The 17283-nt window shown below is 38.0% G+C and overlaps 1 protein-coding gene across 2 annotated transcripts in view; it reads left to right on the top strand.

Moving 5' to 3' along the window:
• The first annotated feature begins 206 nt into the window (after positions 1-206).
• The window catches only part of kcnq1.1 (potassium voltage-gated channel, KQT-like subfamily, member 1.1), a 50347-nt gene continuing 33270 nt past the window's right edge, over positions 207-17283 (top strand). For both annotated transcript variants that reach the window (XM_067437478.1, XM_067437477.1), the window contains exons 1-2: positions 207-708; positions 7654-7744. In XM_067437478.1, the coding sequence (XP_067293579.1) occupies positions 413-708; positions 7654-7744 (387 nt within the window). In that variant the 5' untranslated portion in view covers positions 207-412. The remainder of the gene's footprint in view (positions 709-7653; positions 7745-17283) is intronic.

Genomic DNA, 17283 nt, shown 5'->3' with positions numbered 1-17283 from the left:
TAATTGATATTCCAATAATATTGTATTGCACTGAAATTAGTCTACAGAAACTAATACGCACTATAATAGCCTACTACTATATTGATATTGATCTTATAATCCCTAATTTACTTTAGTTGTCGATGGCATGTGCTTCCTGATACGTCACTAACTGTTGAGTATGTATTAATGCATGTGGTAAAACAGTCAAGTGTCGCTGCTGATGGGCTGTTTCTGCCTACTGCTCTGCCAGCTGCACTTCACTCTCAGATGCTGCTGTTCACCATGAAACACGAATGAAGCGATGCAAAAGTGCTTTTTACCTTTTTTGAGCGCAGAAGAAACAGGGAATAAAAACAATCTTAACCAAGATACTGATATAGTTTTGAACTGGGTAAGAGAACAAGCGTGAAAGTCTCGTCAAAGTAGCAGCATGACCTCTCCACCTCACAGTACAGCGACTGAGCCTTCATGGACTATCGGACTTGCAGAACTGGAGATGAACGAAGCTCTGCACGTGCGAAATGACAGTGTGCGGTTCGGCAGGAGCCCCTCGGCGTCTGCGGAGCCGGCAGTGATCACTCAGCGCCAGGCATCTCACCTCCATCCCCGCATGTCCGTGTACAGCGCCACCCGTCCCACACTCTCTAGGTCCTTATTTCAAGGACGTGTATATAATTTTTTGGAGAGACCAACGGGTTGGAAATGCTTTGTGTATCATTTTACAGTGTGAGTATTTTTCCCCGATTGTTATATGAGAATTAGGATTAAGAAATTGGCCTGTTTATGTTTAAAATGATTTTTATTGTTGAAAGAGGAACTAAATAATTAAGTCATTGCAATTCATTGCACTTATTTTCAACTTGAAATTAAATCGTGTTTTTCTATGAATATTAATGTCTTTTAAATATTAATCTATTGCTGTATTAAGTGAAAACTAAAGAAATATAATGATAATCTGTAAAAAAAATAATAATAATAATAATAATAATAAAAAAGTATAGTTTGTAAAAATCCTTCAAAAAGCTGTTTTGACTTTAGAATGCATCTACTTAATTGTTATAAATAAATATAAAATTACTTGACTTTATTTATATTAATGTATATGATTTTTTAAGTTAACAAGGGATCTTTATAAATAGTTCCCTTTATTTACATGATTTATATTTGTTTCAGTATTATGTACAATATCTATGAGGAATGCCCATGTAAAGGAGTGCACGCCTTAAGCCGGGTGCACACTGTACTATTTATAATAGTTTTTTTACAACTATTGCTTGTCAGAGTGTACGATCATGATCCCCGTTGTAAGCTATGTCACACTGTATGACCTCAGTTGTCATTCATGTCAGACTGCACAGCAGTCAAGACGCTTAAAAAACGATAGATACAAGAGGCACACAAGAAGACTTGTGATGCTTTCGGTGGACTGTGAGCTGCTTTGGTATAAAAATGGTGGCTAGCAAACAAAAACAATCTCTAGCATTAATTTTGATTATGGCTTGTCTTAAAAAGAAAAATGGGGAAAAAGAAGACGCTGTGTGTGGACCAAGTGGTGGGTCGCTGTTGTCTCACTAATTGTGCCATCAGGTTCTACACTTCTATTGGTTTTTCGATTTTACGGTCATCGGAGGAGAAGCCACACTGCAGGACTGTGCATCAAATGCTCTGACACTGGCAGAATTTCGTCGGAGATCAAAATTGATCTAAAATTCGCAATTAATTGTCTATAATTGTCAAAGTAGTTGCGATCAAAGACTTCAGATTTTGAGGATCAGAGGAATCTAGGATTCTCAACATGTGTCAAATGGCCAAATTGTGGCCAAAATCGTAGTGTAAACCTGGCTTTAGGAAGCAAAGTACTCGTGGTCCTGAACTAATGAGATGACATCACATGAGTATTCATTATATGATTACTGATGAGCTGATACACTCACACACACACACACACACACACACACACACACACACACACACACACACACACACACACACACACACACACACACACACACACACGTTGGTCTATGTGGTTTACAGGGACTCTCCATAGGCGTAATGGTTTTTATACTGTACAAACCGTATTTTCTATCCCCCTACACTGCCCCTGCCCCTAAACCTACCCATCACAGGAAACATTCTGCATTTTTACTTTCTCAAAAAAACATCATTTAGTATGTTTTTAAGGCCATTTGAATTGTGAGGACATTTGATATGTCCTCATAAACCACATTTATAGTGTAATACCAGTGTAATACCCATGTAGTTATACAAATTTGTGTCCTCATAAACCACATAAACAGGCTCACACACACACACACACACACACACACACACACACACACACACACACACACACACACACACACACACACACACACACACACACACACACACACACATGTTGGTCTATGTGGTTTACAGGGACTTTCCATAGGCGTAATGGTTTTTATATTGTATAAACCGTATTTTCTATCCCCCTACACTGCCCCTGCCCCTAAACCTACCCATCACAGGAAACATTCTGCATTTTTACTTTCTCAAAAAAAAACTGTGGGGACATGGGTAATGTTCTCACATTTCACCCTCTCCTTGTAATACCTATGTCATGTCATTTTACACATGTGTGCCCTGATATTTCACAAAAACAAGCACACACAGAGAGATCTCAACACTTGGTACATGAAACACAGCAAGTTCCTACTTGTAAACAGTAGAGCATGATGCTGGAAATGCTGAGATTATGGGATCAATTCCCGGGATGAATTGGCACAAAAGATGCACTTTAAATGCAATGTAAGTTGCTTTAAATAAGAAGACAACAAATGACAAGTCAAACAATTCAACCATATTAATTAATCATGCCCTAGTAGTGCTTGATATGTAGATGGCAAACGGAGCTAGACTGTTTTATTTAAACAAAAAAACAAGACTCTAAATATATGCACTCACTGTACACTTTACTAAAAAAGTAAAAGAAGAAAGACCATAAAATGCAGCTTTGAGGTGCATTATTTAAACTTCTGTAAACTGCTATAATTTTTTAATATCATATCAATGAAAACAATGACTCAAAATCAAGTAAATCAATTGTTGACTGTTGCCTAGCATTACTTGATCTAAGAATCTTTATTACAGTGCAGTGAATAAAAAGGATGCTTTGCAGCAGAATGTAGCTGTTGTGTAACTCTGAAAATGACTGAACTCATTGGACATTTCATGGTCTATATCTCTATCGGGAGAGGAGGTGATAGCGGGCAGCTAAACTTGGCTGCAGAGGTGACTGTGTTCAGCAGGGGCCCTGTGGGTTTGGTAACCCTGTGACTCAGTGGTGTTGGGCAGAGATGCCAAGAGAACATTGGAATCTGAGTGTGAGGGTGTCAGATGCTGCATCACTGTACAAAAACACTGAACTTCTCTAGTTGTGGATCATTTGACTGATACTTGGTTTAATGTGTTTGCAAGAATGATGAGCATAAGGCTGAGGGTTGGAGGTTAGTCTGTAATTAACCAGTGGCTTGTCATGTAGCACATGCGATTTATTCAGAATGATTTACGGTGTACTAATAATTGTGATGGTCCCTATGGAGCAAATTGAGGTTAATTGCTCGCTCAAGGGCACAACTGGACTCTCCGGGCTCGTCGGTGCATAATTTATCCCCACCTGTTGCCTTGCTGGCGTATAGGGCCTTGAGCATTAGTCGACCACCTGACCACTGTTATCTGCAGCAGGAAATTGAGGAGGTCTCGCCTGAATAAGGGAGCCTTACGGAAGCGTGAGTGTAGGAGGCAGGGTATGTTAGCCAAGAATGTGCACATGCTTATCACTTTTTCAAAGGCTGTAAAGCCACGGGGGAATGAAAGGCACTTATCGTCAAAGTGTGACCCTTGTTTGTGTACATGTGCCCATGCTGTTGGAAAAAAATTCAACATTTTGTATTTGTGCTTCATACATTTTTATTGTTATCTGGCAGGCAGTGTATGTGAATGAAATGCATCTCGCTGTAATGCAGTCTGTCTGCCTATCCATCCATCCATCACTCTTTCTATCTACACATCCATTCAACTATCCATCCATCCATCTTTCTTTATATGTCTATCTTTTCTTTATATGTCTATCTTTATATATATATATCTTTCATGCCTGTCTGCCTATCTGTCCGTCTGTCTGTCTGTCCATCCAACCATCCATCCTTCCATCCATCTATCTTTCTACCTGCCCTCCATCCATCTATCTTTCTATCTCCCATCCATCCATCCATCCATCCATCCATCCATCCATCCGTCTTTGTATTTGACTTTCTGTCCATCCATCATTATGTCTACCCAGCTATCTATCTATCCATCTGTCTATCTGAAATTCATCCATCCATCTATCTGTCTACCTATCCATCCATCTATCTGTCTACCTATCCATCCATCCATCCATCTTTCTTTGTATCTGACTGTCTACCTATCCATCCATCCATCCATCCATCCATCCATCCATCCATCCATCCATCCATCCATCCATCTGTCTGTCTGTCTATCTGTTTGTCCCTCCTTCCATCCATCCATCTTTTTATCTGTCTGTTCGTCCATCTGTCTGTCTGCCTGCATGCCTGTCTATCTGTCCGTCCATCTTTCTATCTGGCTATCTGTCCATCTGTATGTCTGTCCATCCATCCATCCATCCATCCATCCATCCATCCATCCATCCATCCATCCATCCATCCATCCATCCATCCATCCATCCATCCATCCATCCATCCATCCATCCATCCGTCTTTGTATCTGACTGTCTGTCTGTCCTTCCATCCATATTTCTGTCTGTCTGTCTATCTGGCTATCTGTCCATCTGTATGTATGTCTGTGTGCCCATCCATCCATCCATCCATCCATCCATCCATCCATCCATCCATCCATCCATCCATCCATCCATCCATCCATCCATCCATCTTCATATCTGTCTGTCCATCCATCCATCCATTCATCCATCCATCCATCCATCCATCCATCCATCCGTCTATCTGTCTGTCTATCCATCCATTCATCCATCTGTCTGTCTGTCTGTCTGTCTATCCATCCATACATCCGATTTCAAATCGTTAAAACAATTAAGGCTTTATCAGGACAAATTTGTCTTAAACTACCTGCCCTCCATCCATCTATCTTTCTATCTCACATCCATCCATCCATCCATCCATCCATCCATCCATCCATCCATCCATCCATCCATCCATCCATCCATCCATCCATCCATCCGTCTTTGTATTTGACTTTCTGTCCATCCATCATTATGTCTATCCATCTATCTATCCATCTGTCTATCAGAAATTCATCCATCCATCTATCTGTCTACCTGTCCATCCATCCATCCATCCATCCATCCATCCATCCATCCATCCATCCATCCATCCATCCATCCATAAACTTACATTTTCTGCTTAAAAATTAAATGATGCAATGTTCATTTTAACTTAACGTCCTAACACTCAAATTTGAATAGCAATTCTGCGTCCTGTTTGCTACTATAATTCAAATGATATTGCCACTGAATTGGAATTTAAAAGGCATTCTGAATTTGATTCTGAGTGCTGCTGCTGATAAATGCTAGTTTGCTGACCACTACTACAGCTGCTTACCTGAGACACAAGAGAAGAGGCGTATATTTAAAGGGATGTCAAATAACATTTTCAAAACTGCTGGTTAAATATTATACACTTCTGTGGTCTCTGCGGGAAGGAATAGTTAAATTAGCCTCATGCAAATTTGATTCTGTTTAGCTCCACTCCTCAAAATACAATTTTCTCATTGCCCTGATTATTTTTCTGTTGATTTTTACCTCTAATTGCTGTGAGCAATACGGTCATTTGCTTTTTTTATTATCCCTGACTAACCGCTGTGGATTGGCAGATCAGTTAATTGTTGCATTGTACGGTAGCCTGTGGCAGGCTTATTGACATGTAACTTCTCTCACGGACTGCTTGCGGCAGGTTCAAGGTCATTCAGCAGTGATGATTACATAATAAGATAGATATTTGTCAGGCAGCCATCGGTTATGTGTGCATGTTTACTTACATCTCTGGTCCCTCCCTCTGAATTTGTGATGACAGGCAACAGCTGGGCACTGTTTGTCTGGCAGCTGGGTTTCATACCTCTTGGTGTTTCGTTTTTATTGTTAATGCAGTCAGACTGATGAATTATTGAGCTGATAGAGCAGTTGTAATGGGTTCAGCATCACTGCCAAAAACGAACAGAGAAATAGCTGTTTCTGCGTATTAGCGATTAGCATTTCGGTTGAAAATTAAAACACATTTTTAATTACAAGATTAAATGTGTTCCTAATTAAATCAATAGATGACTTTCACACCTGATGTACCAAAAAAATTGTGGTTGGAAATGATGATTATTAAAACAAATCAACAAGCACATAAGAATAAACCACATTAGAAAATATACTATTTGCATGATGTCTGTGAACAAACTCTCTTTTCTCTCCAAAGGAACATTTTCTTTTGCCTCAGAAGTGATGTGTTTAATATACAGTGTTGTAGATTCTGCAGGGGTTTTAAAATCAAGTTACACCCATTATAGATAGAATACATTTTTCTTTTGCATGTTCTGATTTCTTTAAAAAAAAAATCTGTGAATCTGAGAAACGATACATTTCCTAAACTCGCATACCATGCTGATGAAGAAAGGGTTACAAACACTTGAGTTTAGGGTCCAATTAACTAGTAACTCACTATAGTTCTCACTTCTCACAAATAGTGCTCACTATTAACTAGTTGCTTATAGCATGCATTATGGTAGGATATTGGCTGTTTATTAGTACATTAAGCAAATATTAACGCCTTATTCTGCATGACCATATTCAGGTTTGCTTGAATACTTGGGTTTCCATGTTTGATTGGGACATTCCATAAATTATTTTAGACTGGACAAACTGTATATTCTATCCCCTACCCCTAAACATACAAATCACAAAAAACATTTTTGCATTCTTACATTTTAAAACAACATAATTTAGTATGTTTATTAAACCATTTCCCGCATGGGGACTGCTGGCTGCTCCCAACAATGTAGCTGATCTTTTACTATCCTTATGGGGTCATTTGGTCCTCATAATGCAATATTTAAACCTTTACACACACACAAACACACGCACACACACACACACACACACACACACACACACACACACACACACACACACACACACACACACACCTGCACACGTACACACACACACACACATGCACATGCGCACATGTCGTGTTTCCATGTTTTATGGGGACTTTCCATAGGCGTAATGGATTTCATACTGTACAAACTGTACATCCTATCCCCTTACCCTGTCCCTGCCCCTAAACCTACCCATCACAGGAAACATTCTGCATTTTTACTTTCTCAAAAAAACTCCCTATGTGTGATTTATAAGATGTTTTCCTCATGGGGACCTAAAAATGTCCCCACAAGGACAAGGATTTCGGATATTGCCATCTTTGTGGGGACATTTTGTCCCCATAACATAGGGATTACCAGGTCGCACACGCACACACACACACACACACACACACACACACACACACACACACACACACACACACACACACACACACACACACACACACACACACACACACTTTTATTATTTAAATGTTAAAATGACATCTTCCTTTTCCTTCACAGATTCCTCATTGTGCTTTCTTGCCTGATCCTCAGTGTGCTATCCACCATTGATGAGTATCAAACACTGGCTAATAAAACACTATTCTGGGTGGTGAGTCTCAATGCTTACAGTGTGTTAACTATTTTGTTGCTTATTAAGGTTTATAATACCTTGTGGTCTTGGAGTGGATTCAAATGTCTCTGTTTCCTGACCAGTCAACAGGAGGCATAAGTAGCAAACAGGCATACTGCATGAGGACATGATATTGACAGCTTTGACTCTGGACCTTTGTTACAAAAGTTAGCTATAGTTTTTGAAGATGATAATGTTATGTTTACATTTAACATAGCCTCTTGGTGTAGCTCATTGTTTAGTTTGTTCTCTGCAGTGTTCGCTGCCCTTTATCCAGCAGAGGGCAGCAGTTCATAATTTTTCATGTTCCATTTGTTGCAGTGGACTTACATTTTTAATGAGTTTATTTTAATTTAGTACTTTTTCGTGTCATTACACTGTTTAGAGCATATGAAACAAAATGAAACAAACAAAATATTTTTTTTTAAACAAACTTTGTATAAAGATTATCCTCAACTATATGTTATGAAAGATGTAAATAAATGATTTTGATATAGCTACCAATTTACTTATGCAAAATATGCGTAGAAATGTGCTAATGGGTAGTGTCATTGAATAAAATGTACGCTATATCTGAAATACTTGCATATGATCTTGGGGCAAAATTTTAAAAAAGTGTAATAGTTGGCAAGAATTTCATAATAATATTTTATAGGAATATTGATGTATAATTGATTTCCCTTTTCACGTATGTCTCCCAAAATGCTGATAAACATATCCTGATGTCCTCTGCAGAGGACATGCATAAAATCAGTGCCTTGCTTTGTAACAGAAAGTCACATTTGATTAGAAACCCCATAGCATTAAAGGTTGTTGAAAAGCAATGAATGTGACGTGTATGTGTCAGAGTTTATGTTTATTTACATATTAATACATTTTATGGACTTTTTTTCCAAAGTGACTCAAAGATGCAGAAAACAAACAATTTAACACAATATTAGCAGTAGCTTTTATATATATATATATATATATATATATATATATATATATATATATATATATATATATATATATATATATATATATATATATATATATATATATATATATATATATGTGTGTGTGTGTGTGTGTGTATATATATATATATATATATATATATAGAGAGAGAGAGAGAGAGAGAGAGAGAGAGAGAGAGAGAGAGAGAGAGAGAGAGAGAGAGAGAGAGGAAAATAAGTATTTAAACACCCTGCTGGAAATCATGGAGGGGACTGAAATTGTCATTGTAGGCACATTGTGAGAGACATAATCTAAATAAAAAAATCCAGAAATCAAAATATATATGTTATTTATTTGTATGATGCAGCTGTAAATAAGTAGTTAAACACCTGTCTATAAGCTAGAATTCTGCCCCTCAAAGACCTGTTAGTCTGCCTTTAAAATGTCCACCTCCACTCCATTTATTATCCTAAATTAGATGCACCTGTTTGAGGTTGTTAGCTGCATAAAGACACCTGTCCACCCCATACAATCAGTAAGAATCCAACTACTGCCAAGATTAAAGAGCTGTCCAAAGACTAAAGACAAAATTGTACACCTCCACAAGGCTTGTTGAAAAAAGGTCCAATGTTGGAGCAATCATTAGGAAGAAGCTAAACATGACTGTCAATCTCCCTCGGACTTTCCAAGGTTACTGTTGGAAATACACTAAGACATCATGGTTTGAAATCATGCATGGTACGGAAGGTTCCCCTGCTAAAACCAGCACGTGTCCAGGCCTGTCTTAAGTTTGCCAATGACCATTTGGATGATCCAGAGGAGTCATGGGAGAAAGTCATGTGGTCAGATGAGACCAAAATATAACTTTTTGGTCATAATTCCACTAAACGTGGAAGAAGGTAGATGAATTATGAAAAAGGAAAAAGAATGATGAGTACCATCCCAAGGACACCATCCCTACTGTGAAGCATGGGGGTGGTAGCATCATGCTTTAGGGGTGTTTTTCTGCACATGGGACTGGGCAACTGCACTGTATTAAGGAGAGGATGACCGGGTCCATGTATTGCGAGATTTTGGGGAGCAACCTCCTTCCCTCAGTTAGAGCATTGAAGATTGGTCGAGGCTGGGTCTTCCAACATGACAATGACTCGAAGCACACAGCCAGGATAACCAAGAAGTGACTCTGTAAGAAGCATATCAAGGTTCTGGTGTGGCCTAGCCAGTCTCCAGACCTAAACCCAATAGAGAATCTTTGGAGGGAGCTCAAACTCTGTGTTTCTCAGCGACAGGCCAGAAACCTGACTGATCTAGAAAAGATCTGTGTGGAGGAGTGGGCCAAAATCCCTCCTGCAAAACCTGGTGAAAAACTACAGGAAAAGTTTGACCTCTAATGGCAAACAAAGTCTACCAAATATTAACATTGATTTTCTCAGGTGTTCAAATATGTATTTGCAGCTGTATCATACAAATAAATAGTTAAAAAATCATATATTGTGTTTTCAGGATTTTTGTTTTTTTTTTGTTTTTATTATATCTCTCACAGTGGACATGCACCTACGATGACAATTTCAGACCCCTCCATGATTTCTAAATGGGAGAACTTGCTAAATATCAGGGTGTTCAAATACTTATTTTCCTCCCTGTATATATATATATATATATATATATATATATATATATATATATATATATATATATATATATATATATATATATATATATATATATATATATATATATATATATATATATATATATATATATATATATATATATATATATATATATATATATATATATATATATATATATATATATATATATAGACAGGTATTACAAGGAAATGGTGAAATATGAGGACATTGGCCATGTCCCTACTTTTCAAAAGGCTTATAAATCATACAGGATGAGTTTTTTTTATAAGTAAAAGTGTGTGTGTGTGTGTGTGTGTGTGTGTGTGTGTGTGTGTGTGTGTGTGTGTGTGTGTGTAAAAATCACTTGCTCACCTTTTTTATCTGTGAGACACAAGAATGAGGGATGAGTTTGCCAAGCTCCAAGAAAGACATGACACTTTCTGTGTGCTCTATTCCAGGCCTTCTGAAGTCATATATTTTAAGGATGAGTTGCTATTCACTGATAATCTAAATCTCTGCCATTTAAAACAGGCCAATCAACTCTATTAGAAGGACAAAGGGGAGGTGAAACTGCATACATATGAGATTTAAATGTTTAAAATTGATTAAAATTTGGGAACCTGGGTAGCCCTCCTTTACACTCCATGCTTTAAGTACTACCACTGCCTTAATGAATGCATGACCTGGTAACCCTCTAGGCACACATACACTGCAAAGTCTATATCACACAAGCAGCTCAATTCACAGAAGATGAAGGTTTTCTGTTGTCTATGGCAGCCTGAGCTGGCATTCTTAAATCATTCTGTTTACTTTTTTCAATAATCCATTGCAGAGTTTCTGTTAAGCATTAATTGCTTTAGGCCCTGTTAGTGCATCTGAGGCTTTGTTTTGATCAATATTCAGATCACAGTCTGTTGAGTAATTAATGTGCTCACCGAAGCATTTTCTCCTGACAGAGGCAATGTTAAATATGAACATAATCAATACTATCCTCAAAAACAATAGCTAGTATTTGTGTCAAAGGTCCAGAGTCTCAATGCCATATGTGCAGATTAATCAATGTTCCCCATCTAATATGCCTGTTTGCAAGCTTATGCTGCATGTTATCATGCTGTTTGCAGGTCAAGGAACAGAGACAAAGGAGAATCAATGGTCCAAGGCTGGCAGAAAAAGGAGAAAGGGAGGGACAGAGATTATAACGTGGTGACTGCATGTCAGAGGTCAATGGAACCACCGGCTAATGGGATTAAATCTATGCTTCATGTTCATTAGCTGATGCCTCGCATCACAAGTTAATTCCTAGGGTTTGATGCAGAAAAGGCCCTTTCGGATTAGCTATCCGGCTACGGCAGCCCTGAGCTTAACCAAGCTTACAACAGGTGTTGTCTATTGTGTGTTAAGGACAACCGTCAAAAATGAAATAGCATACTTTTAGCCGTGGGTAGATACTATAGTCATTTGAGGGAGAAAGATGTTCTCACAGGAAGTAGAACACTTGTTTTAAGGGCTGAAACCTTCCTTTAGACCCAATCACCATGTCATCCCTACCCCCTTCGTCCACACCCTATTTTAATGAGACATGGCCCTCTACATTGCGTCTCACAGCTGTTGAGGCAAACAAAAGCACACTTGCCCCTTTCTACAGCTTTTCATGGCCGTCAAACCACTCGCTAAGCCATGATCAAACATTATTTACAGCACATAGATGTTTATGGTTAAAAAACATATGAGTGCCCATAATAAATAATAATAATGATTTTTTAAAACACATGTCATGTTCTTTATGATTTAGTCTTTGTATACATGTGGTGAGTGAACATATGCGGGTACAGTGCACACATTATAATTATTGGAGAAAACTTTTCTAGTACTACACTAGTTTTTCTAGTAGGGCACATTTCAAACTTTTGCAATACAATCGAACATTTATTTTAACTTAAATTATGTTAAACTAACTTTAAAAAATTAGTTACATATTGTATAACTAATAAAAAAGGTTTAACATTTCTTAGCTTATTTTGATGAGTTAAAACAATGTAAAAACATATGTTGTCATAACTTATTGAACATATAATTTTTTACAGTGCATTAACTAACAAAAACCTTGTGATTAACTTATTAGTTTGTTATACTGCTCAGTTAAGTGCGGTAGTTCACTATTAGCTAATTAATATCTCATTTTTTTTAAATACCTACCAGAGGACTACTTAGAAACTACAATATATATTCATAATTAATGTGAATAATGTATAATTAATTCTAAAAACGTTAGAAACAGCTACTATCCAAAACCTTAAATGCTTAAAATGACTTCAGACATAACTAGGGGGTTATCATGCTTTTCATTTTAGAATACTGATGGATTGGTAATACCTTCTCATGGATTGGTAATACTTGAGTCATTAATAGTGCGTTACCATGATCTTCACTTTAGAATTAGTTATGCATTAATTATGAATGTATACTAGTTATTAGTCCTCTGAGGTATGAAAAACAGTAGTTACTAGAGAACTGTTCGTTCCTATTGTTCTTGTGTAGGTAAATATGTTTTTATTGTAAAAAAAGAAAAAAGAAAAAAAAAGTTCAAATTATACATTTTTTTTATTGATTTATTGATTTTGACAGTTTTTCAAGGGTCCTCTTTGATATCATTTTCTGTTGGTTGAACCACTTGACTTTGAGCGGACAAAGGTTTTTTGCATATAATTAAACAGTGGAGCATTTTCTTTTAAAAAATCTATAAAATAAAAAAAATAACAGATTACGCCAAACTACTAAATAATTTTCAGTTGTTAGCTTTGTTTTCTTCATTATAAAATCAGAACAGTTCATGCCCCAAAATAAATTTGAATTCAGAAATTATAAACATGCTCATCAATTAAGTCTTTGAATGTACACATTTCATTTTTAATATATCTTTGAGCAAATCAACAGATATAAATCACAATTTAGGCTACCCCCCTTTCAACTGGTTTATTAGAGGTAAGATATCATGATTTAGACCTCCAAATTCTCCCTTTTTTACTTTGATTAAGTGCTTATGTAAATGAAGCTAAAGCCTATCAGGCAAATCTTAGTAAATCCAAATTAATCATTAGCTTAGATCATTTGTTCTTTGTCTTGAAAGGCCCTCCTAATCTATATTAGCATGACATTGTTCCACCGTGAGCAGAGAGAGCTACTGCACATTAGCACCACTTACAGCCACACACATGCTGCTGACACTTATTAACTGAGCCTATTCTGTGAGGGAAAAGACTATTGTGCGTGTCACACTTCTGGGGTGAAGTCTCAGAGGATGATCATTACCTGCGCAACAGTGGTAGGCGGCAGAAGTCGCACAGGATGTTGCGCCACACACGGGTGCTGGAAGTCGCACAGGACACCGTACTGACCCGACACCGCACGCCTTGAGAAACCGTGATCTCACATGCTTCCCCTGAAGTGTCATAGCTGTCACCAAACTTCCTCCATATGCTAAGTGTGCTAACACATCATCAAGCTCAGTCTCTAGGTGTTGCGAGGACAGTAGTACTACCGCGAGGTGCTAACTCCTTCTCCGGGCAATTATCAGCTACAGATAGAGCCCTCCCCTAATTAGACAGAAGACAGATGTCTCTCTTTGTCAGTAAGAGCCTAGTGTTAACCAAGGCCCCCCATGAATGGCTAATAAAACTGAAAATGGACAAAAGCCTCTATAATGATGAAATGTTTACTATTTGAAACCACCATAAACGTACAATGGACGTTTATTGCTGTATTTTAACAATTTGCATTTTAACTCAAAAGAAAGGCTTTTTGTGATTCGAGCAGATAATTGAGACTAAACATTATCCAGTGCTTTTTAGCTTTCTAAAAAAGCACATTTTTCTGACTATTTGCATTAAAAGATATGCTCTATTATGAGGGGAAATGACTTCATAACCCCTGGAGTTTTTAAATATTAATTTCTAACGCTTTTGGTGCTTGAGGTGTTAGGACAAATTACCTGTATCCCATTTGCACTGATAAGACACTGCATCCAGTCAGTTACCCTCCCCCAACACAGTAGCTAATGCCTTTCTATTGTGTGTAACAGGATGTAAAAGCATGAGATTACAGATAAAACTGTGTATCTTTTCAAACTAATCATGCGTTTTAAAGCGTTTCAGTCAGAAGAGATCATTCGTCACCCACAAATGAAAATTCTGTCATCATTTACTCATACTCATGCTTTACAAATCTGTACCCCAGCAGACAGGGACCATTCTAAGAGCTTAAAGGGTCATGAAACCCCCCTGCTGCAGCGGTGTTTTTTCACACCTTCGATTTGAAAAAGCTTGTTAAAAGGGGAGTGGTCGACTGTGAAAAGGTGGGATGGTATTGTGTGGAAAGAGGGAAAGTTTGCATAAATAGGGGAGTGTCAGTAGGTGCATTAAGATTAGCAGCAGACAGTGGTTCTGAGACATGTTCTTGGTTCACGTTGGCATTGTTTACCACAGTGAGATTAAATGAGGGATGAGTACAGCGAATGAGAGAGCTATGAGTGGCGTGCAGCAGAGATCGCAAATCATTCAGCTCTTCAAAGTTCAAACCAGCATAATTCAGTGAGAAATGAAAATAAATGTTATTCTGCATGACGAAATATTTTGCAAACGTGATAAAACTATATTTGTCCAAATATGCACGCTGTTTGGCAAGATGAACAACGCGCCGACGTGATAAGAGAGCGTGAACCACCCAACATGCGATGCGACAGAGATGTGTAATTCTAGATCGGGGTAAAAGCGAAGGGGTTTGAGGCTTCAGTCTCGACCGCGCATCTGAAGCAGAGCGACGCGCGCTGGGTTGCCGTGACGATCCGCGCTGTCTATCACTCGGCAGCTAAATCTATATTTGTCCAAATATGCAGCACACTGTTTCACTAAGAGCCCGAACACATGCAGTTTAGTGCATGGCTGTGACGACAAATAAAACGGAGAGGACGTGGCTTTTGTTCATTAGCCTAGAGATTACAGATTGGTTATTTTGCACTCCTGACATAGATAGTCAACGCTTGCAGGTTCGGCGTGCGATTCCTCAGGTGAATTTTACTTTACCGAGCCTGCAAAGGCTTCCACAGACGGCGCCGGTTACAGCTCGCTCGGCGCCCTTACGTTACTTCGTATCAGCACAACGCCTAGCTTTCCTCCGTGACTTTTCCGCACGCTGCTTCCAAAACTTCCCCACCATATCTCTACAATAATGATGGAAGACGAGCCTGACAGAAGTGACTGTCTCATGCATATTAACTAAATTATCTTGTATGCATACTACAGCGCAGGGATTGGACTGAATGAGCTTTATGTCATGAATATATATCGAGAATCGCTCGGAGCGGTCGACGTCAGCATGTGCCCAGCAGCCCATACTTGGGCCGAAAAGGCCGTGCCGACGTCAGCATTTGTGACGTTGCTCCGACTAAGCTTTTCAAACCGGAAGACAGAAATCGCTCTGAAAAATGCAAAAATAACTATTTTCACATATGAATACCATTAATGAGTACCCTTAGTGTTTTCAATGATGTGCAGCCTATACATATCTGTTTACATCTCAAAAAAAGTGTTTTGGGGTTTCATGACCCTTTAAGCTAACATTATGACACCGGTCTCTCAAAGTTCTGACATTCTTCCTGTAATGCTAATGGAATGATTAGTCAACATTATCTGGTCTTTAATAATGTTCTCAAAATGTTAGACAAAAGTGTTATTTATCATTCATGAAATGTCTTAGTTTGATGGTCGTGTATTTTTTTTAAATGTTTCAGAACATACAAAGCAACATTTTAAAAATGGAATGTTCTCTTAATGTTTTTCATAACCAAAAAAAGGTTTTTAAATATTTATTAAAAACTGTCCAGAGAATGTCAAGTGAACTTTCAGAAATAACATTTTCATTACTTAACGTGAACATTAGCAAAATGATCGGAACATATTTTTTTGTATGCTGGGATGACTTTGAGTTCTTCTTTGAACGTAAAAGAAAGGGTTTTCTTTCGAATATTAACTTTTGTGTTCTGCAGAAGATTTTTTTTTGGATATACTTACTTTGGAACAACACGATGACAGATGTTTTCATTTTTGTCTGCACTAACAACTCATTAGTTCCTCACAAATTCCCATTAAGTCTACACACTTTCAAGAGTCTGAAAGGTTAGTTAACTTTATTATTTATTATCAGACTTCAAGTGTTTGCTTTGGCTAGCTTGAGCACAAAAGGCTGGAGCAGAAGTAGTCACTCAATGCCAAATCACATGCTTCATAGAAAGTCCATTTTTTAATATTTAATGTAATCTTATAAGATTGAGGACAAGGGTCATCTGGCCCTTGCTGTTATTACAGTGGACCCTTCCTCTGCTCACCCATGGCGACCGCATTCCAGTTCCGTTTTGGATGGGATATCTGATTGCCATGGTAACTGAGAGAGGCCCTTGCATCTGGGGTCCTGTTTCCTCTCACCCTATACCACCCCTCCCCAAAACTGATCCCATGGCCTCTGTCGCCCACTGGCCGTCCACCCAGACCTTTCATATGCCAGCTGGTCAGTGTGATCACAAGCCTAGAGTTAATTAGATAGCACATAGATGAACACAGAGAGAACAAAATGGGCCCTGCTACAATATATAATGTATATACTGTCAAAGTCAAACCAAAAATTAATCAGACACCAGATATAATTTTTAATACTTTTTTTACTGGTGGGTGCAGTACACTGTAGTTAATTTATTTAAGTGAGAATCGCAAAATAAAGTAAACTGTGTCATGTTATACCTAAAAATTCTTCATAAAGTGGACTACCAGTAAAATGTATTATTATACACACATTGATTAAATGTGTGACAAAAAAATATTCAGACACATTGATCCGACTATGTTTTGCATAAGTGTTTTTTTCTTTAATTGCTGTGACATGAAGCATTGCTTGGTA

This window comes from Pseudorasbora parva, chromosome 1, assembly GCF_024679245.1.
Source record: "Pseudorasbora parva isolate DD20220531a chromosome 1, ASM2467924v1, whole genome shotgun sequence".
In the NCBI taxonomy this organism is placed as follows: domain Eukaryota; kingdom Metazoa; phylum Chordata; class Actinopteri; order Cypriniformes; family Gobionidae; genus Pseudorasbora; species Pseudorasbora parva.
Note: the sequence above shows the minus strand (reverse complement) of the source record. Positions and strands in the feature narration are given on the sequence as shown.